The 17793-nt window shown below is 44.0% G+C and overlaps 1 protein-coding gene across 1 annotated transcript in view; it reads right to left on the bottom strand.

Annotated features, from left to right (window-relative positions):
- Nucleotides 1-451: 451 nt before the first annotated feature.
- The window catches only part of CD101 (CD101 molecule), a 30850-nt gene continuing 13508 nt past the window's right edge, over nt 452-17793 (bottom strand). The window contains exons 5-9 of the mRNA XM_058660111.1: nt 15497-15880; nt 14473-14877; nt 11164-11571; nt 7362-7754; nt 452-1016 (exon numbers count right to left, since the gene is read on the bottom strand). Of these exons, the coding sequence (XP_058516094.1) occupies nt 775-1016; nt 7362-7754; nt 11164-11571; nt 14473-14877; nt 15497-15880 (1832 nt within the window). The 3' untranslated portion in view covers nt 452-774. The remainder of the gene's footprint in view (nt 1017-7361; nt 7755-11163; nt 11572-14472; nt 14878-15496; nt 15881-17793) is intronic.

The raw sequence follows: 17793 nt of genomic DNA, 5'->3' as shown, positions 1-17793 counted from the left end.
TGGATTTTTGTCTCAAAAGAAGCATGGAGGCACACAAGAGCATGTTCCTGGCTTTTCCTGCCTTGGAGACAGCAGGCTGCCTGGGTTTTACCTCAGGATCTCGTGGAATTTAGAGGCCACTTCTATCCTTACGAGGAGGCGTGGCCTCCCATGAGGGGTGGTCTGTGCAGGGAGATACAAAGGAGCGATGAAGTAACATATATCACTGAAGCGAAAACTGGCCTGTGTGTGGGCAAAACCCATGCTCATATGCAGAACATGGCAGTCATACAGCAAGGAAACAGGTTTCATAGGAACAGCAAAGTCAGGTAAAGTTTGGAATGCTGAGGATCAGGAAAGAGATGGGAGAAGCTGGCTGGAACAACTCAGGAAGTTCCTGGGACTGTATTAGCCCAAAAGCTAACCATGTGTATTTGCATGTGTATCCCCATTCACTTGCCTCCACCAGCACTAAAAAATAGCTCCTGCCACTGCTCTATAAAATGTAGAAAGAGTGGACCACTGAGGCCCAACCAATACGGCATGATCCAGGCTGGTGCCCTCTGGAGCCAATCAAAGGCTCTTCCTCTCCACAAGTGGCCATCGAGTCTGGTGGTCAGTTTCCATAACAGCAGCATGAAACACCACCTGACCCCATGGACACAATCAATAATACTATGTGTGCTTACTGATTGCTAAGGCCACAGGCAACGGTGACAAAGAGAAAATGCCTGGAGAGTCCAATCCAAAAGCCTCGTGCTCCTTCCAGTCCGCAGCAGGTGCCTCTCAGCAGGCTCAGTTGTCTTCCTCTTCCTCTCCATCCTCCATCCCGCCGGTGGTCCTGTCTCCAGCCCCTCTCAGGTGCACCCAGGGAGCCTTCTGCTGCTGAGCCTTGAAGGTCAGTGTCGCCACCTTCCTGGCATTCTGGTACCAGCAGAGCAGTGCCAGGAGCAGAAGGAGGATCAGGACCAAGGGGCAGATGATTAGGAAGTAGAGCAGAGAGGTGGAGGAGCAAATTCCGGAAAGAAATGCGGGTTCTGCAAAGAAGGGGAGACAAAAGAAGCCAGCATCAGTTGATGGCTGCGTCCTGCTCAATCCCTGACTCTTGTGGGACTTGCCGTTAAGGCAAATAATGTCCATATAATGGGGCCAAATAGCCCCTTGAGCGGGCCAGGAAGGGAGGAGGGCGCTGCTCTGTTCTTCCAACACAGCTCCCCCTGGGTCTGGCAATTTCCAACACCGCTGGAGGTTCCAGTGACCTACTTAAAGCCACCAGGCAAAACAAACAAACAAACAAACAAAACAAAACAAAAAAGCAAGCCTCTCCTTTAATCTACCTTCCTGGGAAAAGATATCCATAATTCAGCCCTCGTTCTCAACTGTGTTGCTGCTGCTGAATTTTTAACTCAGTTATTCCCACCGCTGCTTCCAGGGCACAAACCGCCCTGTTCTCAAAATCCGCTGCATCTTCAGTGAGGAGCCCCTGACAAAACTCCCCCCTCCACACCGCCGAACACATACACACAGCACCTGCCGCTCCCCAACCCGGGGGGCCCACCCTTCGGCTCCCTGACCGCGTAGCTCCGCTGTGGTCACCGCCTGACCTACTCCAGGGACCCAAGCCTCCTCCTCCTTCCCAACCGGCTGGTACTACCCTTCCTCCACCTGCTTCCTACCTAGCCTCAGGCACAGTTCCTCTTTTTTATCCCCTTTGTGTAGACATCTTTCTTGCCCTTCCACCCGCCCCCTTTGCTTCCTTGTCTTTAGTGGAGGTTTGCTGAGGATGCCATTGGCTTTAGTATCCCCTGCACACACGTGCTCGATCGCTTCTGCTGATCTGAATTAAACCGGATCGACTGCAGCCACACAGACAACGGGGACTCTGTGCAGGCAAACAGAGACACTTGCTCGGCGGCAGCTGCTGTCCCGGGGGAAGAAGCGGCAACAGCAGCCAGCACGCTGAGCACGCAGAGCAGCCCAAAGTGGATGCTGACCACTCAGCCAGACAAGCAAAGGCAGGCAGGACAGCAAACACTCTAGTTTCCAGGAAGCTGCGTCCTGAGCAGCTGGCCAGTGAACCAGGTGTACATTCTCCTGGAGCTGAAAGGCACACGCTTAAAGGGACACTGCTTACTAAATGGGGTCTTCAAACAACTTACATTTATTGATGAGATAGTATTTGAAAGCAGGGGTGTTCTGAAAATTCTGACGCTAACAGTAGCTAACAAAGATTTTGCTGGAGAATTGCAATGATAGAAGTAATTTCTTTCTCTTAGTTTACACACTCTTAGAGATAAAAACAGCTTTTAGAGGTCATTTTGACCAGCCTTCTGCAGCAGGAATTCCATTTTGTCATTGCTGATTCATTTTCATGTGCAAGAATGTCTCTCTGGTGGAAGTCAAGGAAGGTTCTAGAAAAGTGCTGAACTCCTGCATTATGAGCTTCTTGAGGGTACAGCCTGTACCTTACACGTCATGGGATCTGGGGCAGCACTGTGTGCCGGGCCTCCATGGAACTCAGTGACAGCATCCACGGCGCAAGCACACTCACAGTTGGGAAAGCAGCGGCGGCTGCCATCACCTTCCACGAGGTCAAGGTTATCACTGTGCATGAGTTGGCTGCTCTGAGTGGGCTAGTGAAGAGCTGCAGAGGTTTGGGCTGGGATTTTCTCTGGGCTCCTTTCTATTTTCCAGCCAAACTAAGTGGTGTATGTCTCTATATGTGTCTCTGTGTGTTCATGTATATATAAAAGGAAACAATGATTAAGCTAGATTTCAAAATCTTGACCATCTCCTCTTCACATCCTAGCCAGCCCTGCTCCCAAATAAACCATCTTGATCATTATTCTTCTTCTAGGTTTGATTGATGTGTATTTGAAGGCCAGTGGGCCAAAGAAGGCATAGATCACAATGCTGAAAGAGAATGAAGCCAGACTCTAGGTGTTAGGAACCCTCATTTGGGGATTTTACAGAGAGTACCGAGTGAACACCTAGTGGGTCTCAAAGAGAACCTGGTTCAAATCCTCACTCTCCACTTAGCATTATTGACATTGTATGTTACTTGTCCGGTCTAATCATCATTTTACGGTTTTTCAAATGGAGATACTAATTTCTAGAGTTCTGAATATATATATATATGTATATATATATACACACACACATATCACTTCACAGAAGATTGAGGGTACTTGCTGAGTTGGCAAACCCATAAGCATTAACTAAAATGCTACTGAGAAAGTTATGGTACAGGATAATCACAAGCAATCTCACAAGACCAGAGCCTGCATCTGTTCTATTTTTGTCCCCAGATCAAAGTGACGTTCCCAAGAGAATGAACACTTGGCCCTTCTAATCACAGAGGGCAGAGAAATGTGAGGTCAGAGTTCATGCACCAAGTACCGTAGTTGCTTACATGGTGTAATCAGAATGGCAAGAATGATCAATGTCCAGGACCTGGGAGAATTCTAAGAGTGTGCAGTCTTTCCGTGAGACTTCAACATGACAGCACTGCCAGAGAGCTTGCCTATCTTAAAGGAGAGGTTGGCTCCACTTAAAGTGCTCTTCTCAGTGCCAAACTGGCCAACAGCAGCCACTTGCAGCTCTGGAGTTTCTACATGACCCCTCCTGGGAGCACACTGTTTGCCTGACATCCTACAATCACCATGTCCCACCATCTGCCTCTCACCCATATCTGGACTAGAATTAGTGACATTCCACCATTAAGTTTTGGCATTTTCAATCAGTCCAAGTGTTCAGTGCTCAAAGTACAAGGCCTGCAAAACAGAGCCAACAATGTAATGAGAATACTTCATCATGAGGTTTAGCTCATAACGTGCTGCTGCCCACAGCCAAATACAGCATGAGGAACACTCTTTTTTTGTACTGTCCTAGAAATACATCAGAAGAGAGCTATGGAATAACAACGGGGTTACTAACTTCTTTCCATATGCAACTCAAAACGTGAGCATCTAACCATGCACTGTGTGCTCATGTAGGTGAATTGGCTCCCGTAAAGGAAATAGAAGTGGGGTGAACTGACCTAGTAAGAAGTATATCCCACAATAAGTATGGAAAAGACAAGATCCTTCCCCCAAGAAATCTGTCTTAATTTTTCTGCCTTCATTTGCATAACCACATGTTCCAAGAGTTCTGGAATGTAGTCCTAAAGCAAAGTCAATCTGAGATGAACAAATAGAGTGAATAGAAAACCCTTAGGGAAGTGAGAATTGGTACTATGTTATAATTAATCTAGGTTTCCTCAATACATAGAACTGATACTCACAAAGAGATGAATTCACTGTGATTCTGTAAATATTTAAGCACCTGCCCCCATCTAGGCACTGTGCTAATTAGTGCTGGCAACAAGATGCTCACAGTCTTTGTGTCTCAGAATTCATGGTCCGGCAATGGTGATGAATGATAAATAGGCAATTGCAGGTGTAAGGACTGAGAAAAAGGTAAGTCACCGAAACTGGCAGTTTAGTTGGTAGGCAGAGGATTAGTAGATACTTACCCGGGAATGGTAGCATGGAGCGTTCCAGTGTGGCGATCCATTCAAACTGAGAGGTCAGACATTCAGTTATAGCTACTCTCTTCTACATTGTACCTTTTTCCTTTCCTCTTTTCCCTTTAGAACTTAAAAGACCTCAAATCTTTAGCATCTTGAAACCAAAACAGAAAAGTAGAGCTAAAAACACTTTGACTAACACCTGTCGTTTGCCACTGCCTTTTCTCTTTTCCTTTCCGTCAAAGCTCTTGATAGAGTAATCTACACTTGATGTGGGCACTTGCTTACTCCTCAGCCCACAGCAGTCTGATTTCTCATTCTTTTTCTATAACTGTCCTATAATGTCAAATGCAAAGGACACTTGAAGCCTCTTGTTGTGATCGACCCCTTAGCAGGAGCTCAGTGTGCATATTCTCCCCCTCCTCTATGGATACGCTCTCTGCCTCTGCATTCTTGGCTGTCATCAACACAGCTTCTCCTCAGACCTCTCAGGCTCCGCTTTCAAGCTCCTTCACAAGTTCTTCATCCTCACTCCTCGATAAATGCTGCTTCTCTTGGAGGTTCATTCTTGGGCATCATTACTGGCTATAAATGGATAACTAACTGTTAATGTATAGCTCCATTTGAAAGCCATCATGTGTCCCAGACACTTCCTCTTTGACAACTCACAGGTGCTCCAGTCTCAATTCCTGATGAACTGACTCAAAATTGAACTAATCTCCCTCTAAAGCTTTCTCCTGTATTGCCATGCTTGGGAAATAGCTCCAGTCCCCACCTAAGCCAGAATCCAACCATTCAGCCTTGCTTTTCCCTTCCACTCACTCACTCTCCACATATATGAAACCAGTTTCTGAATCTTGAAGAGTCTCATAATTCTCAAAACTTGTCCCTAAGTCACACTGGTGCTGCCATAACTGAAGTCTTCACCTTGTCTTACACTCATTCGTACATTTCTCTTTTTGTTCTATCTGCCTCCCCTCTAATTCCTCTTGAACACTACTCCCAGTTAGGTATTCTAAAATGCAAATCTGATGTCACCTCTCAGCTGGAACCGGTTCAATGACAGTTTGTGTGAGTATCTGCATCTGTGTGTGTGTGTGTGTGTGTGTGTGTAATATGTTTTGAGGCATGGGGAGAAGTGAACTGTGCTAGATGCTTGAAATGCACTTGTGTACATAAGTCAAATGATATGCATATGATTTCATGGATAGTAGGTAGTGGAACTGTGAAGCTTATCTGACTCCGACTTTGGGGGGCTTTCATCAGTCAAAAACGTGGATGGAAATGCTTATTGGGGTGGGAGGGGTTCCAGAGAGCTTTGATTGTAATTATATAAAAAGCCTTCCATTGGTCATGGCATTAGTTACTTTTGAGACTTTGCAATTATGAAGAATACAAAGATCCCTCAAGTTTTAATATTGCATTTTCAGAACTCAACTCTTTAAAATATTACACCTGTTTCATAAGGATTCCACAGAAAATAACAACCTACACATTCATTATATATATATGCATATATATGTACTTGTATATATATAAAATGAAGGATCTCAACTGCTCCATGGGAAATGTGTGTTTTAGTGACAGAATATATACTGTTTGGGTTATTATCTATTTATTTTGCTGCAAAAACTGCTGATTCTACAGAGCCCATGAATTCTAGTGGGAAAACATGTATGGGATGTTCTCTGGGGTGTGTGACTTCCTATAATTGTTGGAATAGAAGAAAGGCTGAGAGGAAAAATAATGTTTTGCCTGGACACTCGGGAGAATAATTTTGCTGAAGAAGAGAGGGGGCAAGAGGATGATGGTGCCCCAGGGAACCTAACAGATAACTCTGAACTCACTCTTGAAGCTGGGCTGCAATTGTCCATGCTTTAAGATGTTGTGTTTTTCCCTCCTGAGAAAGTTGGCAGGAGTCGTTGGAATCTTTCCTGATCATTTCTGTGTATTCTTCCTGGTGTGAGCACAAGACCACACCTCTTCTCCTCCAATGATCTTCCCACAGCAAGTTCAGCTTCTAGTTCACCTCTTGCCCAGTGGAATGAACTGAGTAAATGAACTTGGCTACAACACCTGCTCACTGATCAGAAGGGAAGATGTCCTAGCCTGTCCAGGGGCATTTGGCTTTTCACTAACAAGGGTTCAATAAATGGCTATTATACGCCTGGCACTGGCCCTCTCGTCCATCACAGTGACCTATAACACTGCCCTCCTGAGGCTGGGTGTCCAGCTGAGAAGGATGACCTTTGCTCTTCGAGAAGGGTCACCCTTTACCAATAACCTTGAGTAGTTGCCCTCCTTGCTGGAACCCCCAAACAAGTTCTTTCCTTGATGCTTTCAGGTGTTAGAATAGAGACACTAAATGCCTCATTAGCAACGTCATCCTGGAAGTTTGTGGAGCACAAAGAAACACCAGGAGGTTGGCACTTATTCATTGGGGCAGGTTTTTATTTTTGACATAGGGAGCCCTTAGCTCTGCAGTTGACCTTGGTTCAATCAGATCAAATTGTAAAGTCACCACCTCCTATCTCTCATTCCTATTCTTACTTTAGCATTTCTGAGATGAAAAGATCAACCAAGGGATAAGCCTGTCTGCCTCAGGCATTATTTGGCTATTCAAAGGGACATAACACTGGTGGCTTTGATGTTTGGGGGAAGAAGGGCAAGCAGGTCAGATGCTCCTGATAATTAAATGTCTGTGCTAAAAACTCATTTAGACTTTGTTCAGATGAGCTACTGTTGAGAGAGACTGCCATAGTATTGACTTTAGGAAATCTTAAAACTCTCTTCAGCCCAATGGAGAAGCAACAGGTACCTGGGAGGAAAAGCCTTCCCAGTCCCTGACCCTTGCATGTCAGGTGAATCCCATTACCTGAGGGCAGCACCGTGAGCATCATGCGTGGTGACTCATCGGATGCTTGGTTGATCCACCTGCTTGGCTGCCCGTGTAACTGCCACTCTCCCACTCTGCACCAGTACATTCCAGCATCTTCCATCTCCACCTGATGAAGCTTCAGGACGAAGTCTGCAGGAGATGAACGGTAACAGTGCAGGCGCTCCCGGAGCCCTTCTCCAAATTCCAGCAAGCCATCATGCTGCAGGTGTACCAGCATTTTACTTCCAGAATTCTCTCTGTCCCAGTACCACATCACGGAGTACAAGGAGGCTGGGCTGCCTGAGCTCTCCAGGCCACAGCGCATGGCTGCCTCTCTGTGCTCAGTAGCATTTTCTGTCCAGTTCACTTTGGAGATACGAAGCTTACTTCCTAGGAAATAGATGGCAGTCAGTTAGAGAAGAATGCAGACTGACCTTGTTCTCTGAAAAATCTGTTTCTCCATAGGCAGATCCAAGAGAGAGGTGGCAGTGGGGTGGAGAGAGAGAGCTGGAATGAGAGTGAGCCACCAATGGCTAATACACTCCTCAAATGCCTGCAATGGCTTGGACTGAGCCAGGCCTAAGCCAGCAGCTGGGAACAATTTAGGTTTCCCGTATGGATGGCCAGGACCCAATTACCTCAGCTGTCACTGCTGCCTGCTAAGGCAGCTGGAGTCAGGAGCTAGGGCTGAGAGTGGGCCTCAGGAACTCTGGTAGGAGTTGGGAGCACCTTACTGGATGTCTTCATCTCTGCACCAAATGCCCACTCTCAATGTTTCAACTTTATTACTTTTCCTTGGGCCCTGGCCTTCTTTCAGATTTGCCAGAACATTCTCTACTGGAACCAAACCAGCCACTTCTCTTTTTTAACCCAACCTCTTGGCCCCTGGACCTACCACTGAGCAACACCCAGATTGAAGTGGATCACCTCACCAGCAGCTTCTAGTTTCTCCTCGGTTCTTTTCCTGTTTTGCTTCCCAGGGGACCTATCTGGCCCTCTCTGCACCTCCGGTTTTATATCCACCACTCCTCCTCCTTAGCAAGCTACCCTCTGTGCACACCCAGGCTTTGCCTTTGGATTCAAGCATCAAAATACTACCCAAGGGAACCATTTAAATGACTAGATTAGGTGATGTTTTAAACAGATTTTAATATTTAGTTTTTGTTTCCCTCCTTCCCCATTTCCACTAAACAGCAGGTGAGGACTTGAAATGTCATCCAGAGTAGTTACAAACAAAATAAATTCCAATTCTATTACAAACATTTATTAATCTACTTTTTAAAAAAAACTTATTTATTTGTTTGAAATAATTACACAAAGAGAGAAAGAGAAAGGGAGGGAGGAAGAGGGAGAGAGAGAATGAAAGCAAGCTCTTTCATCTGCTGGCCTACTTTTCAAATATCTGCAATGGCTGGACAGGGCCTGGGATAGGATGAAGCCAGGAGCCTGGAACTCCACCTGGGTCTCCCATTTGGGTGCACGGGCCATATTTTGCTGTTGGCTCAGGTCATTATGGGGAACTGGATCGGAAGTGGAGCAACCAGGTCTTGAACCAGAGTCCTTATGGGGTGCTAGCACTACAGATGGAGGCTTTATCCACCATACACTTTACCCACATTGGCCCCTGATCTACTTTTAAAAGAACAACTTTGTCTCATCTCGAACTTTCTAATTACCATATCTACTTTCTGCTTTCTTTCTTAGAGAAGTAGGTGAAGTGTTAGCTCATGGGATATTGTCTCTGTTTCCTGGCCTCAGACCACTCCCTATTTTATTGCAATCTGACTTCCAGTCCCAACACTAAATTTAGCCAGGGCCTGGTGACTCAGCTCAAGGGAAGCTCCAGTCTTTCATTATTATTTTTTTTGTCTGCAATATTTATCACTGACATTCATTTTCTTCTTGAGATTCTCTTTTGACCTCAGAGAAAACTTCCCTCCTCCAATTCTAACCAATTTTCCTACGTTTCTTCTTCAGGGGCTTCTTCATTAGTCATTCCCTATAACAGACTCTCGGCAACCTGCAGGCTGTTTTGTGTGACAGCTACAGTATTTTATTTTACTTATTTTATTGTTTTTTGAGGGGGATGCAAAGAAAGAGAACACACTCCCAGCTGATGATTCACTCCTTAGATGCCTGCAAAGATAGGAGTAAGGAGTTCAGTTCAGATCTCCCAAGTGAGTGGTAGGATCCCAAGTACTTGAGCCATCATTAGCTGCCTCCTAGAATCACATACCAAGATGCTAAAACCAGTTTTAGCATCTTAACTCACATCTTAACCACCGTGCTAAGTGCCCACCCCTACTTAGAGTATATAAAGAGATTAAGGATTAGCAATTAATGTGCTAAAATTGGGAATCTTTCTTTCTCTCTCTGTCTCTCTGTCTCTCTCTCTCTCACACACACACACACACACACACACAGAGAGAGAGAGAGAGAGAGAGAGAGAGAGAGAGAGAGAATATAGTTATCTCTAATGTACAAATGATCTGACAGCACTGAGCCCACATCTCTACATGGGAAGCATGTCTCTTTAAAAGGTGGCATAAGCACATGGCGAAGACTCTGTCTGAAACACAGCCTAAGCTATAATAATGTTCTTTGCGCCTCCACAGATTGTGAGTCCCTTCAGAGAAAAGAGCTGGCCCTTCTATATCTTTGTATACCCTCTACCTCACACACAGCATTGTCCAATTATGATATTGTTTACTTCTTTGAGAGACAGAAATGTCCCATTTATTAGTTCACTGCCCTCAATTCCCACACCTGGATTGGACCAAGCCAAAACTGGGAGCCAGGAATGCAATGGATGGCAAGAACCTAAGTTGCTTGAACCATCACCTGCTTCCTCTCAGGGTATGCATTAGGAAGCTGAAATCAGAAGCAAACCCAGGACTCTACCCCAGGCACTAAGTTGTGGGATGTGAGCATCTTAACAGCCATGCCAAATGCCTGCTTCATAATCTTATTTTTTGATGCTGCCTTGAAAACAGAATTTTAAGCATGAAACTCAACCAATTTGCGTTGTGCTACCGGAGCTTATCCAATTGCTGGACCTTAGCTGTGACATTCATTTAATTTTAATCAACATTGGAGGTGACCTAACCAATGCTGAGAGGTCTAATCAACCCTGTCCACATTTAAGCTAGTGCAAATGGGTGGTATTTCCATTACATTTTTAAAGATCTCCTGAGGAAGAGGAGATTCCCTCAGTAAGCCATCGCAACGGTTAACTACTCTTATTTGCCAAATGTTGAAAAGCAATTTCTCTACCACATCCCCATAGAGTTGTACAGTTTCTGTTCACAGTGGGAGAAATATGCTTCGTATTACTCTTTCTCAGCCAAATTACAGTTGAGCCCCATTGGAATGACACAGCTTGTTATTATAGAGATCCGGAGATATGATACTCTGGGTAGCTGCAGACCAGGCTGCCAGGCTGGTAAGCGAATCAGTCAGAGATCTTGCGCCCATCTGAGCTCCTAGGACTCTGGGATGGATTCACCTTGAATGACCTCACTTCCTAAGTGGACTAGTAGGTGCTAGAGTCACTGCTGAATGGACATCAACTCTGAAATTCAAGGTCATCTTTTCATTTCCATATAATCACACCATAGGATAGCTACCCAAGCAAAGATGGTAGTCCTACAGAAAGACACATGAGAATCCATGCATAGTTTTTCCTAACACATGAATTTTTGAAGGTCTCTGATATGCATGGGTTTCAAATTTGCTTACATCAAAATTAAGTTGCCTTTAATTCCATTTCCCATACACTCATGTACACTGCAAGGTTTACCTGTGAACTTGAGTCTCAATTCTGTTAGTCCTGACTTCTCACGTCCCAGCTTGTGCCAAGTGCTGTTTGTAGACAACAGCCACTCTTCCACCACACAGTGATAGTGACCCTGGTCACTGTTATCCACACCCAGAATGTGCAGTTGAAACAAGTCCTGGGAAACTTTCTCAGTGTGAAATTTTTGTTTCTTCCAAGGGGTGAGAAATTCATCCCCATATTTCACAATATTGGTTTGGTCCATTTCCAGGATCTTTAGCCAGGGTGCATTAGTAGAAACAGAGAAATACCAAATAACAGCAAATTTAAGGTTTCCAGTGGACCAGGACAAAATGTTACATTCTATGTTGATGTTGGAGTTAGAGGAGATCTCTAGAACTTGGTTGCTTGAATTCACTTTTAGCTTGCTTTCTACATGAAAAGAAAGGAAACAGTTACTTTAAAAATGAAATTTAAAGGTAGAAGGGTGCTTGCTCTCTACATGAAAAGAAAGGAAACAGTTACTTTAAAAATGAAATTTAAAGGTAGAAGGGATACTAAAGATCAACCAAGGCAGTTCTTCCTACAATGTCTATGTGAATTCCCTTGACAACAGCCGCTCTAACTGCTCATTCAGCCTTAGAAGCCACCTTAAGACCAAGCAGCCCATTTCAACTGCAGGACGCTCGGCCACTAGGGAGACCTCTCCGTGATATCAAATTGAATTTTCTTTCTTCATACTCCATCCACTCTTCCTAGTTCTTGCTGCAGAAACAGATGGCAGAGGAAGCATCACCCCAAAAAGCCCAGTCTCTTTTCCACATGCTAATAGTTTGCTGTTTAAGCACAGGTCTGCTCTCTGCAGCATTGCATGCAACAAATCAAGGGGAAGTGGCATTGTTAAAGCTTCCTTTTCTATATGTTTGTTACCCAGAATACTTCTGGATACACAGTCTGCCAGACTGTACTTGTATCTGCCTTCAAACATGGGTAAACACAAAGAAGTCATCATGGGCTATTAAAATTGTATGTCTCTTTGATGGGCTGTAAGTCTTGTTTTCAATTCTTATTCTGACTTTTTGCTGATCTACTTTTGTAATTGCTTATTGATGTTGACATAGGTCTCTTTTCTATTCTTCAACAAACATTTATTAAGTGCCTAGTATACTCTATGCTGGACCACTCCAGGCTTCGTGGCTTCTCAGTGGCTCACAGTTAGAAGCAGAGACATACACATGGACAGAGGCTTAGAGATTACAGCATCATGTCACTCTGAGCTACAGGGTTATAGAGAAGTGGTGGTTATCAAAGCACATGGAAGGACCACAACCCAAACATAGGGATGTAAAAAGATATTGAGCTAAATCTTACGAGTTCGTGGGAATAATTCTAAGGCAAAAGGACTTAAAGAACTCCACACGAAAGAAGCAACTTGAAACACTCTGAAAGGGAACACTGAAAACGGAACAACTGTACATGATTTCATGTGGCTAAACTCAAGATGGAAAGTGGAAGATGGTACAGGAAAGCCCAACTGTGCCAGATAAGAAATCTTGTGGAGCATGACAAGGGAGTTTGGACATAAGATGCATGTGGAGGAGCTGTGATGACTCAGGTTTCCAACATGTATCACTGGTGGATCATGGGGACATGAGAATCATATAGGAGTAGATCTGGATAATCATGATGGATTTATGTTTTTGCCCTTTTAAGTGTGGACATGTCTTCGACATGTCTCTCCTGGAGGTCAGAAGAGAAGTGCTTCAGGATAATGCTTTGGGGGAATTGTTAGGCTGCATCCATCTTGGGAGGGTGCAGGGTGGAAGGAAAACAAGCTAAAGATAAAACTCAAAGGAAGAGTTTTCTTTAAGTACTGAATCAGTAAAGAGGTGATTTCTGCAAAAGACAATGAGAAGGAACACCCGCTGTTAAGAACAAACTCTAGTGTTATGCGGTCAAGAGAAAAAGAAGCTCCAAGAAGAAAGTCTTGGGACAATCATTTCAATACCAGAGATAGCACAAGTAAATGGGTTCATAAGCAAAACAACACTGAGCACAAAACAACACTGAGCAGCAGAGAATATGATAGCTATCATGTTTAAGCACGTGTCAAGCATTGTACTAAGCATGTTACATATGTCACATTTAAATTGCATATCAGCAATTTACAGCTGAAGTAACTAAGACTTGAACAAATTGATTGATCACTGCTGCTATTCAATGCCTGTCAGGTCTAAATGACATCAAATCTCTCAGTCATTCTTAAGAGAACTGAAATTATGAGACAGAAGATACACAACATAGCAGAACTTTGTCTAAGTTGTGTTTTAGTTTTAATGAGTTGATGAGGTAGATTTCATTTGACTGTAATAAGAAATTCCTTGGTTCTTATATATTAACACATTAAAAAGAGATAGATAAAGGTATTCTGATGGAATTTACATGCTCCTGACTACTAGGCAAGACATTCCAAACATTAGATAATTGGTAAGGCATGGGCAGTAACCAGGAAAAAGACTTTTCTCTCCTCTGCAGTTGGGTCCTTGAGGCTCCCTGCTGTACTCTGGTTTCCTTCCCTTCCCTTTCCTTTCCTGTCCTTTTTCTTTCTTTATTTACTTCTCTTTCTTCTTTCTCTCTCTCTCCTTTTCTTCCTTCCTTTCCTCCTCCCTCCCTCCCTTTCTCTCTCCATACTTCCTTCCTTTCTTTGTTAAAAGATTTATTTCTAGTTGAAAGGCAGATTTACAGAGAGGAGAGACAAAAAAGTCTTCCATTGCTGTTTTACTTCTCAAATAGCCTCAACAGCTGGAGCTGAGCCAATCCAAAGCCAGGAGTCAGGAACCAGGAGCTTCCTCTGGATCCCACATGAGTGTAGGGGCCCAAGTTCCCTTCCTCTTCTGCTTTCACCGTCCATAATAAGGGAGCTGGACTGGAATTGGAGCATCAGGGACACGAACTGGTCCAACTATGGGGTGCCGGTGCCGGTGCCACAGGGGAGAAGTATTTGCCTGTTGAACCTCCACACCAGCCAATGCCCCATGATATTTTAGTCAGCAGGTGGAAGGAGCTTTATAGGAAGATGCTGAAAGGACATAATACAGTGGTTACATTAGCCAGTATAAAAGGATGCTAGTGCCTCAACCACCAATATGACCATCCCATGTAGTCTTACTTGATGTTGGGTTGAATGTCACGTATCAATGATGCTTATTTATACAATACAGGAATGGGGAGGAGATGCTTTAAATTATATTTCTGTGACTTGCCGAGGATGGGAAGGATGCTTTAAAACAACAACAACAACAAAAAATGTAGAACTTCAAGAAGTGCTTATACCTGGTAAAGTGATGGCTATCTTCACGGGGTGAGAGACAGCAGAAGCCTTTGCAAATGTATTCGTTTGTAGGACATTTCTGTCATAAACTTCCACTTTACACCTGTACATCCCTGTCTCTTCCTCAGCAGCATCGTAAATTCGGAGTTGAGAGCGCCACAAAGATTGCAACACCTTCGTCTTCCTTTGGAACTGGGGTAGGAAATCCCCCCACTCAATAGTGCCATTGTAGGTGATCTGGATAAGCTGCTGGAAGACATGAGACCCAGCTGGCTGGAACTGCCATGTCACGGTCAGTGGATACCTGAGATTACTGAAGTTGGCAACAACGATGCAGGACAAGTCAATGGTGTTGGTTAACTTCACTTGTGGTTGACGGCTCAGCAGATTAACTTGTAAACTTGACTCTGCACACAGAAAAGCACAACACAATCTCTGCTATGCTTCCCAAATCCAAGTACTTTCAAGCATTTCTTGTTGCTCCCTCTTCACATTGGACTGTCCATTTGTATATTTGGAGTGTGGTCTGTCCTGCATGCTGACCCTGTTTTCTAAACCTGCCCTCTTTTCTACCACTGTCCACGGTAATGACAACGAGTAGGCAGTATGTCTCCAATTTGGGACTTGGACAGCTGCCCCTGGTGGGTAGAACCCTCCCCAGCCTGGACGCTGCTCTCCCTCTCCTCCCCCTAGGCATGGATGCAGTATCAGTACCCTCTTGCACCTGCTAGAAGACTCTGCAATGATAGGCAGGCACAGCTACATGCTTCCATAAGTTGTAATTTACAGACATTAAAAAAAACTTTGACAACTTATAAGTTGTACTGTAAAGATGATCTTCATACAGATAAAAAAAACTGTAGAGATTGATGGGCAGAGCCTACAGCCAGTGACCATGTGCTGTGTGTCCTGAGATATACATGGCATTACCGGGGGACTCAGGATGACACACGATCAAATTCCACTGCAGGATGAAAAGACAGATACACGTGTTCGGGGGCGGGGGGAGAACCCTTTGACACTTACGCAGAGACTTGACGGTCACTGCAGTCCTTTTAGTCCAGCTCAGATCTCTGGCCTGCCTCCGGGTCCCTTCAGATACTCTGCACTCATACGTGCCGCTGTGCGTGACAGCAGCAGAGGTGATCTCCAGCTGGAAGGTGGCCCAGTCGCCTTTCTCCAGCCTTGCGTTACCATGGTTACTGTGTCCCCCAGAGGAGGCTCCCAGCTGCACAGTGCCATCCTGTGCCATGGCAGCCACCAGCTCAGGCTGGGTCTGGTCCTGCGGGGTGTGCCACCAGCTCACAGACAGCGGACAGGCTGCTCCCCCGACCTTGCAGAGCAGGGTGAGCGGCTCTCCTTCCCACACAGCCTGCTGCTTGTTCTTAGTTGACACCATCACACTTCTTGCTGTGCATTTCAGATTTTAGAAGAAAAGAGGGTTTAGGTCAATGAAAACAAAAAAAGAAGTCTAATACACATAAAAAGCCAGTTTACTGGGATTTGATTGGCTTGTCACAAACCAGATCTAGCTGATTCTTCCTTCACCCCCTCCAGGGAAAAGATTTGCTAAACATTGAAAGAGTGGGAGCAAGAGAGCAGAAAACATATCAAGCCTGTTTCTACTTACATAACTAATCATCTGTGTACATTTTTAAACCAGTTTGTTAAATTGGCCCTTCCTTAGGAATATAGAGTTGGGCAAACATCTGGTGATACTGTGTTAGAGTAATTAGGGTAGGGGTATTGGACTGGAAGTAATAAAGTTATATTTATTTAAATTCTTAGGTTTTCAAACTCATATCTTTGGCTTCAAAATGATCCTCCTCTTCCTACTTATCTTTCCCTAATTAATCCTAATTAGTTTAGAATATGTTTCAAACAGGGAAAGAACATTATTAAATTTCTGTTTACAATACTTCCATAAAATAATGACTAGGAGGAGGGACAATGACTTGGGAAATATACAGATACATGTATCTGTATAAATACATCTACACACATATTCATACATTGACATACATATGTACTTTTTGCTAATGAGAGGAGATTTTTTGATCTAAGCCGCAGTTTAAAAAAAAAGTGAATGTGAATGTATAGATGTAGGACTAGTTCCCAGATGGGAAGTTAAAGACGCAGAAAGGCAGACATCCATCCAGCAGCCACTTATTGCATAGCGTCTTGTCCTGGTTGTGGGCAATGCAGAGACACATCAGGAGCTCATACATCCTGCACAGCCCAACACCGTGTTTAAGGTCAAAGCCCCTGGAGTTACAACCACCCTGGCAACCTATTCAATCTTTCTGAACCTCGGTTTCCTTTTCTGTAAAATAAGGAAAGCAATACCAGTTTCCTGGCACCTGCAAAGGGCTTAGCCTGGCTAGCTAGAATAAATTCTCAGTAAAGGTTAGCTGTTAGCATCCGTGTTTAATGACATGCACCTGTGAAAGAAGAGGTGGTTCAAAGCAAAAGAGAAAAAGCAAAAACAGAGCTGGCATTAGCACTCTTAGGAGGATCTAAATGAATTTGCAAATTGCACTTCCCTGCTGAGAAAGGAGTTCAATTTGTGTTTTATGTATACATAACATGTAAGTTCCAAAGGCAAACTGAAGGTTAACGTTCATAAATGGGTTAAAAAATTAGCAAACTTGCTTCCAGAGTTTGCATGTTAGAAACATGATTATACTTTAAAATTTTTTTCAAGTTAAAAATAGACTCATCACTGAAGTGTAGAAATTAGAGGGGAAATTATGACACATATTCTCACCACTTTAACATAACCATTATGTGTTTCAACTAACATCATTTAAACAAAAAACCCAATGAGGTTTCCTTAGCTCATTGTGGTTGTTATTGCCTCTTAGTAGGAGATAATAAATTTACTAAGTGTGTATAAGTTACACGTTCACAGTGGTAGTGGATGCCCCCTTCTGTTTAAAATATTCATAGAATGATAATACTCTTCTCATACTTCAAATAATGGAGCAGCATACTAAATAAGGTACTTAATGAATTTGTGAATGCTCCTGGTTCTGCCAAGTAGGCGCAGGCTGGACTTGAGTCCATGCAAAGAGCTGTTTTCAGCTTTGGAAGTTGCCCCTTTGTTGGGTTGAGTTGCTGTGTACTCAAAGCACAACTTTGGACATCTTTGGCACAAATTGCCACCTCCCAGGTTGAAGAAAGCCTGCAGATTGTTCTAGAAGAGTCTGAGACACGTGAAGCAGAGATTTAGCTTGATGTAAATATCCAAATCCGCCTACATTGTTTTTCCTGAATCCTAGAAAGTTAGACCAAATGCTCAGTGTGAAAACTCCACCAACACA

This window comes from Ochotona princeps, chromosome 2, assembly GCF_030435755.1.
Source record: "Ochotona princeps isolate mOchPri1 chromosome 2, mOchPri1.hap1, whole genome shotgun sequence".
Classification (NCBI taxonomy): Eukaryota; Metazoa; Chordata; class Mammalia; order Lagomorpha; family Ochotonidae; genus Ochotona; species Ochotona princeps.
Note: the sequence above shows the minus strand (reverse complement) of the source record. Positions and strands in the feature narration are given on the sequence as shown.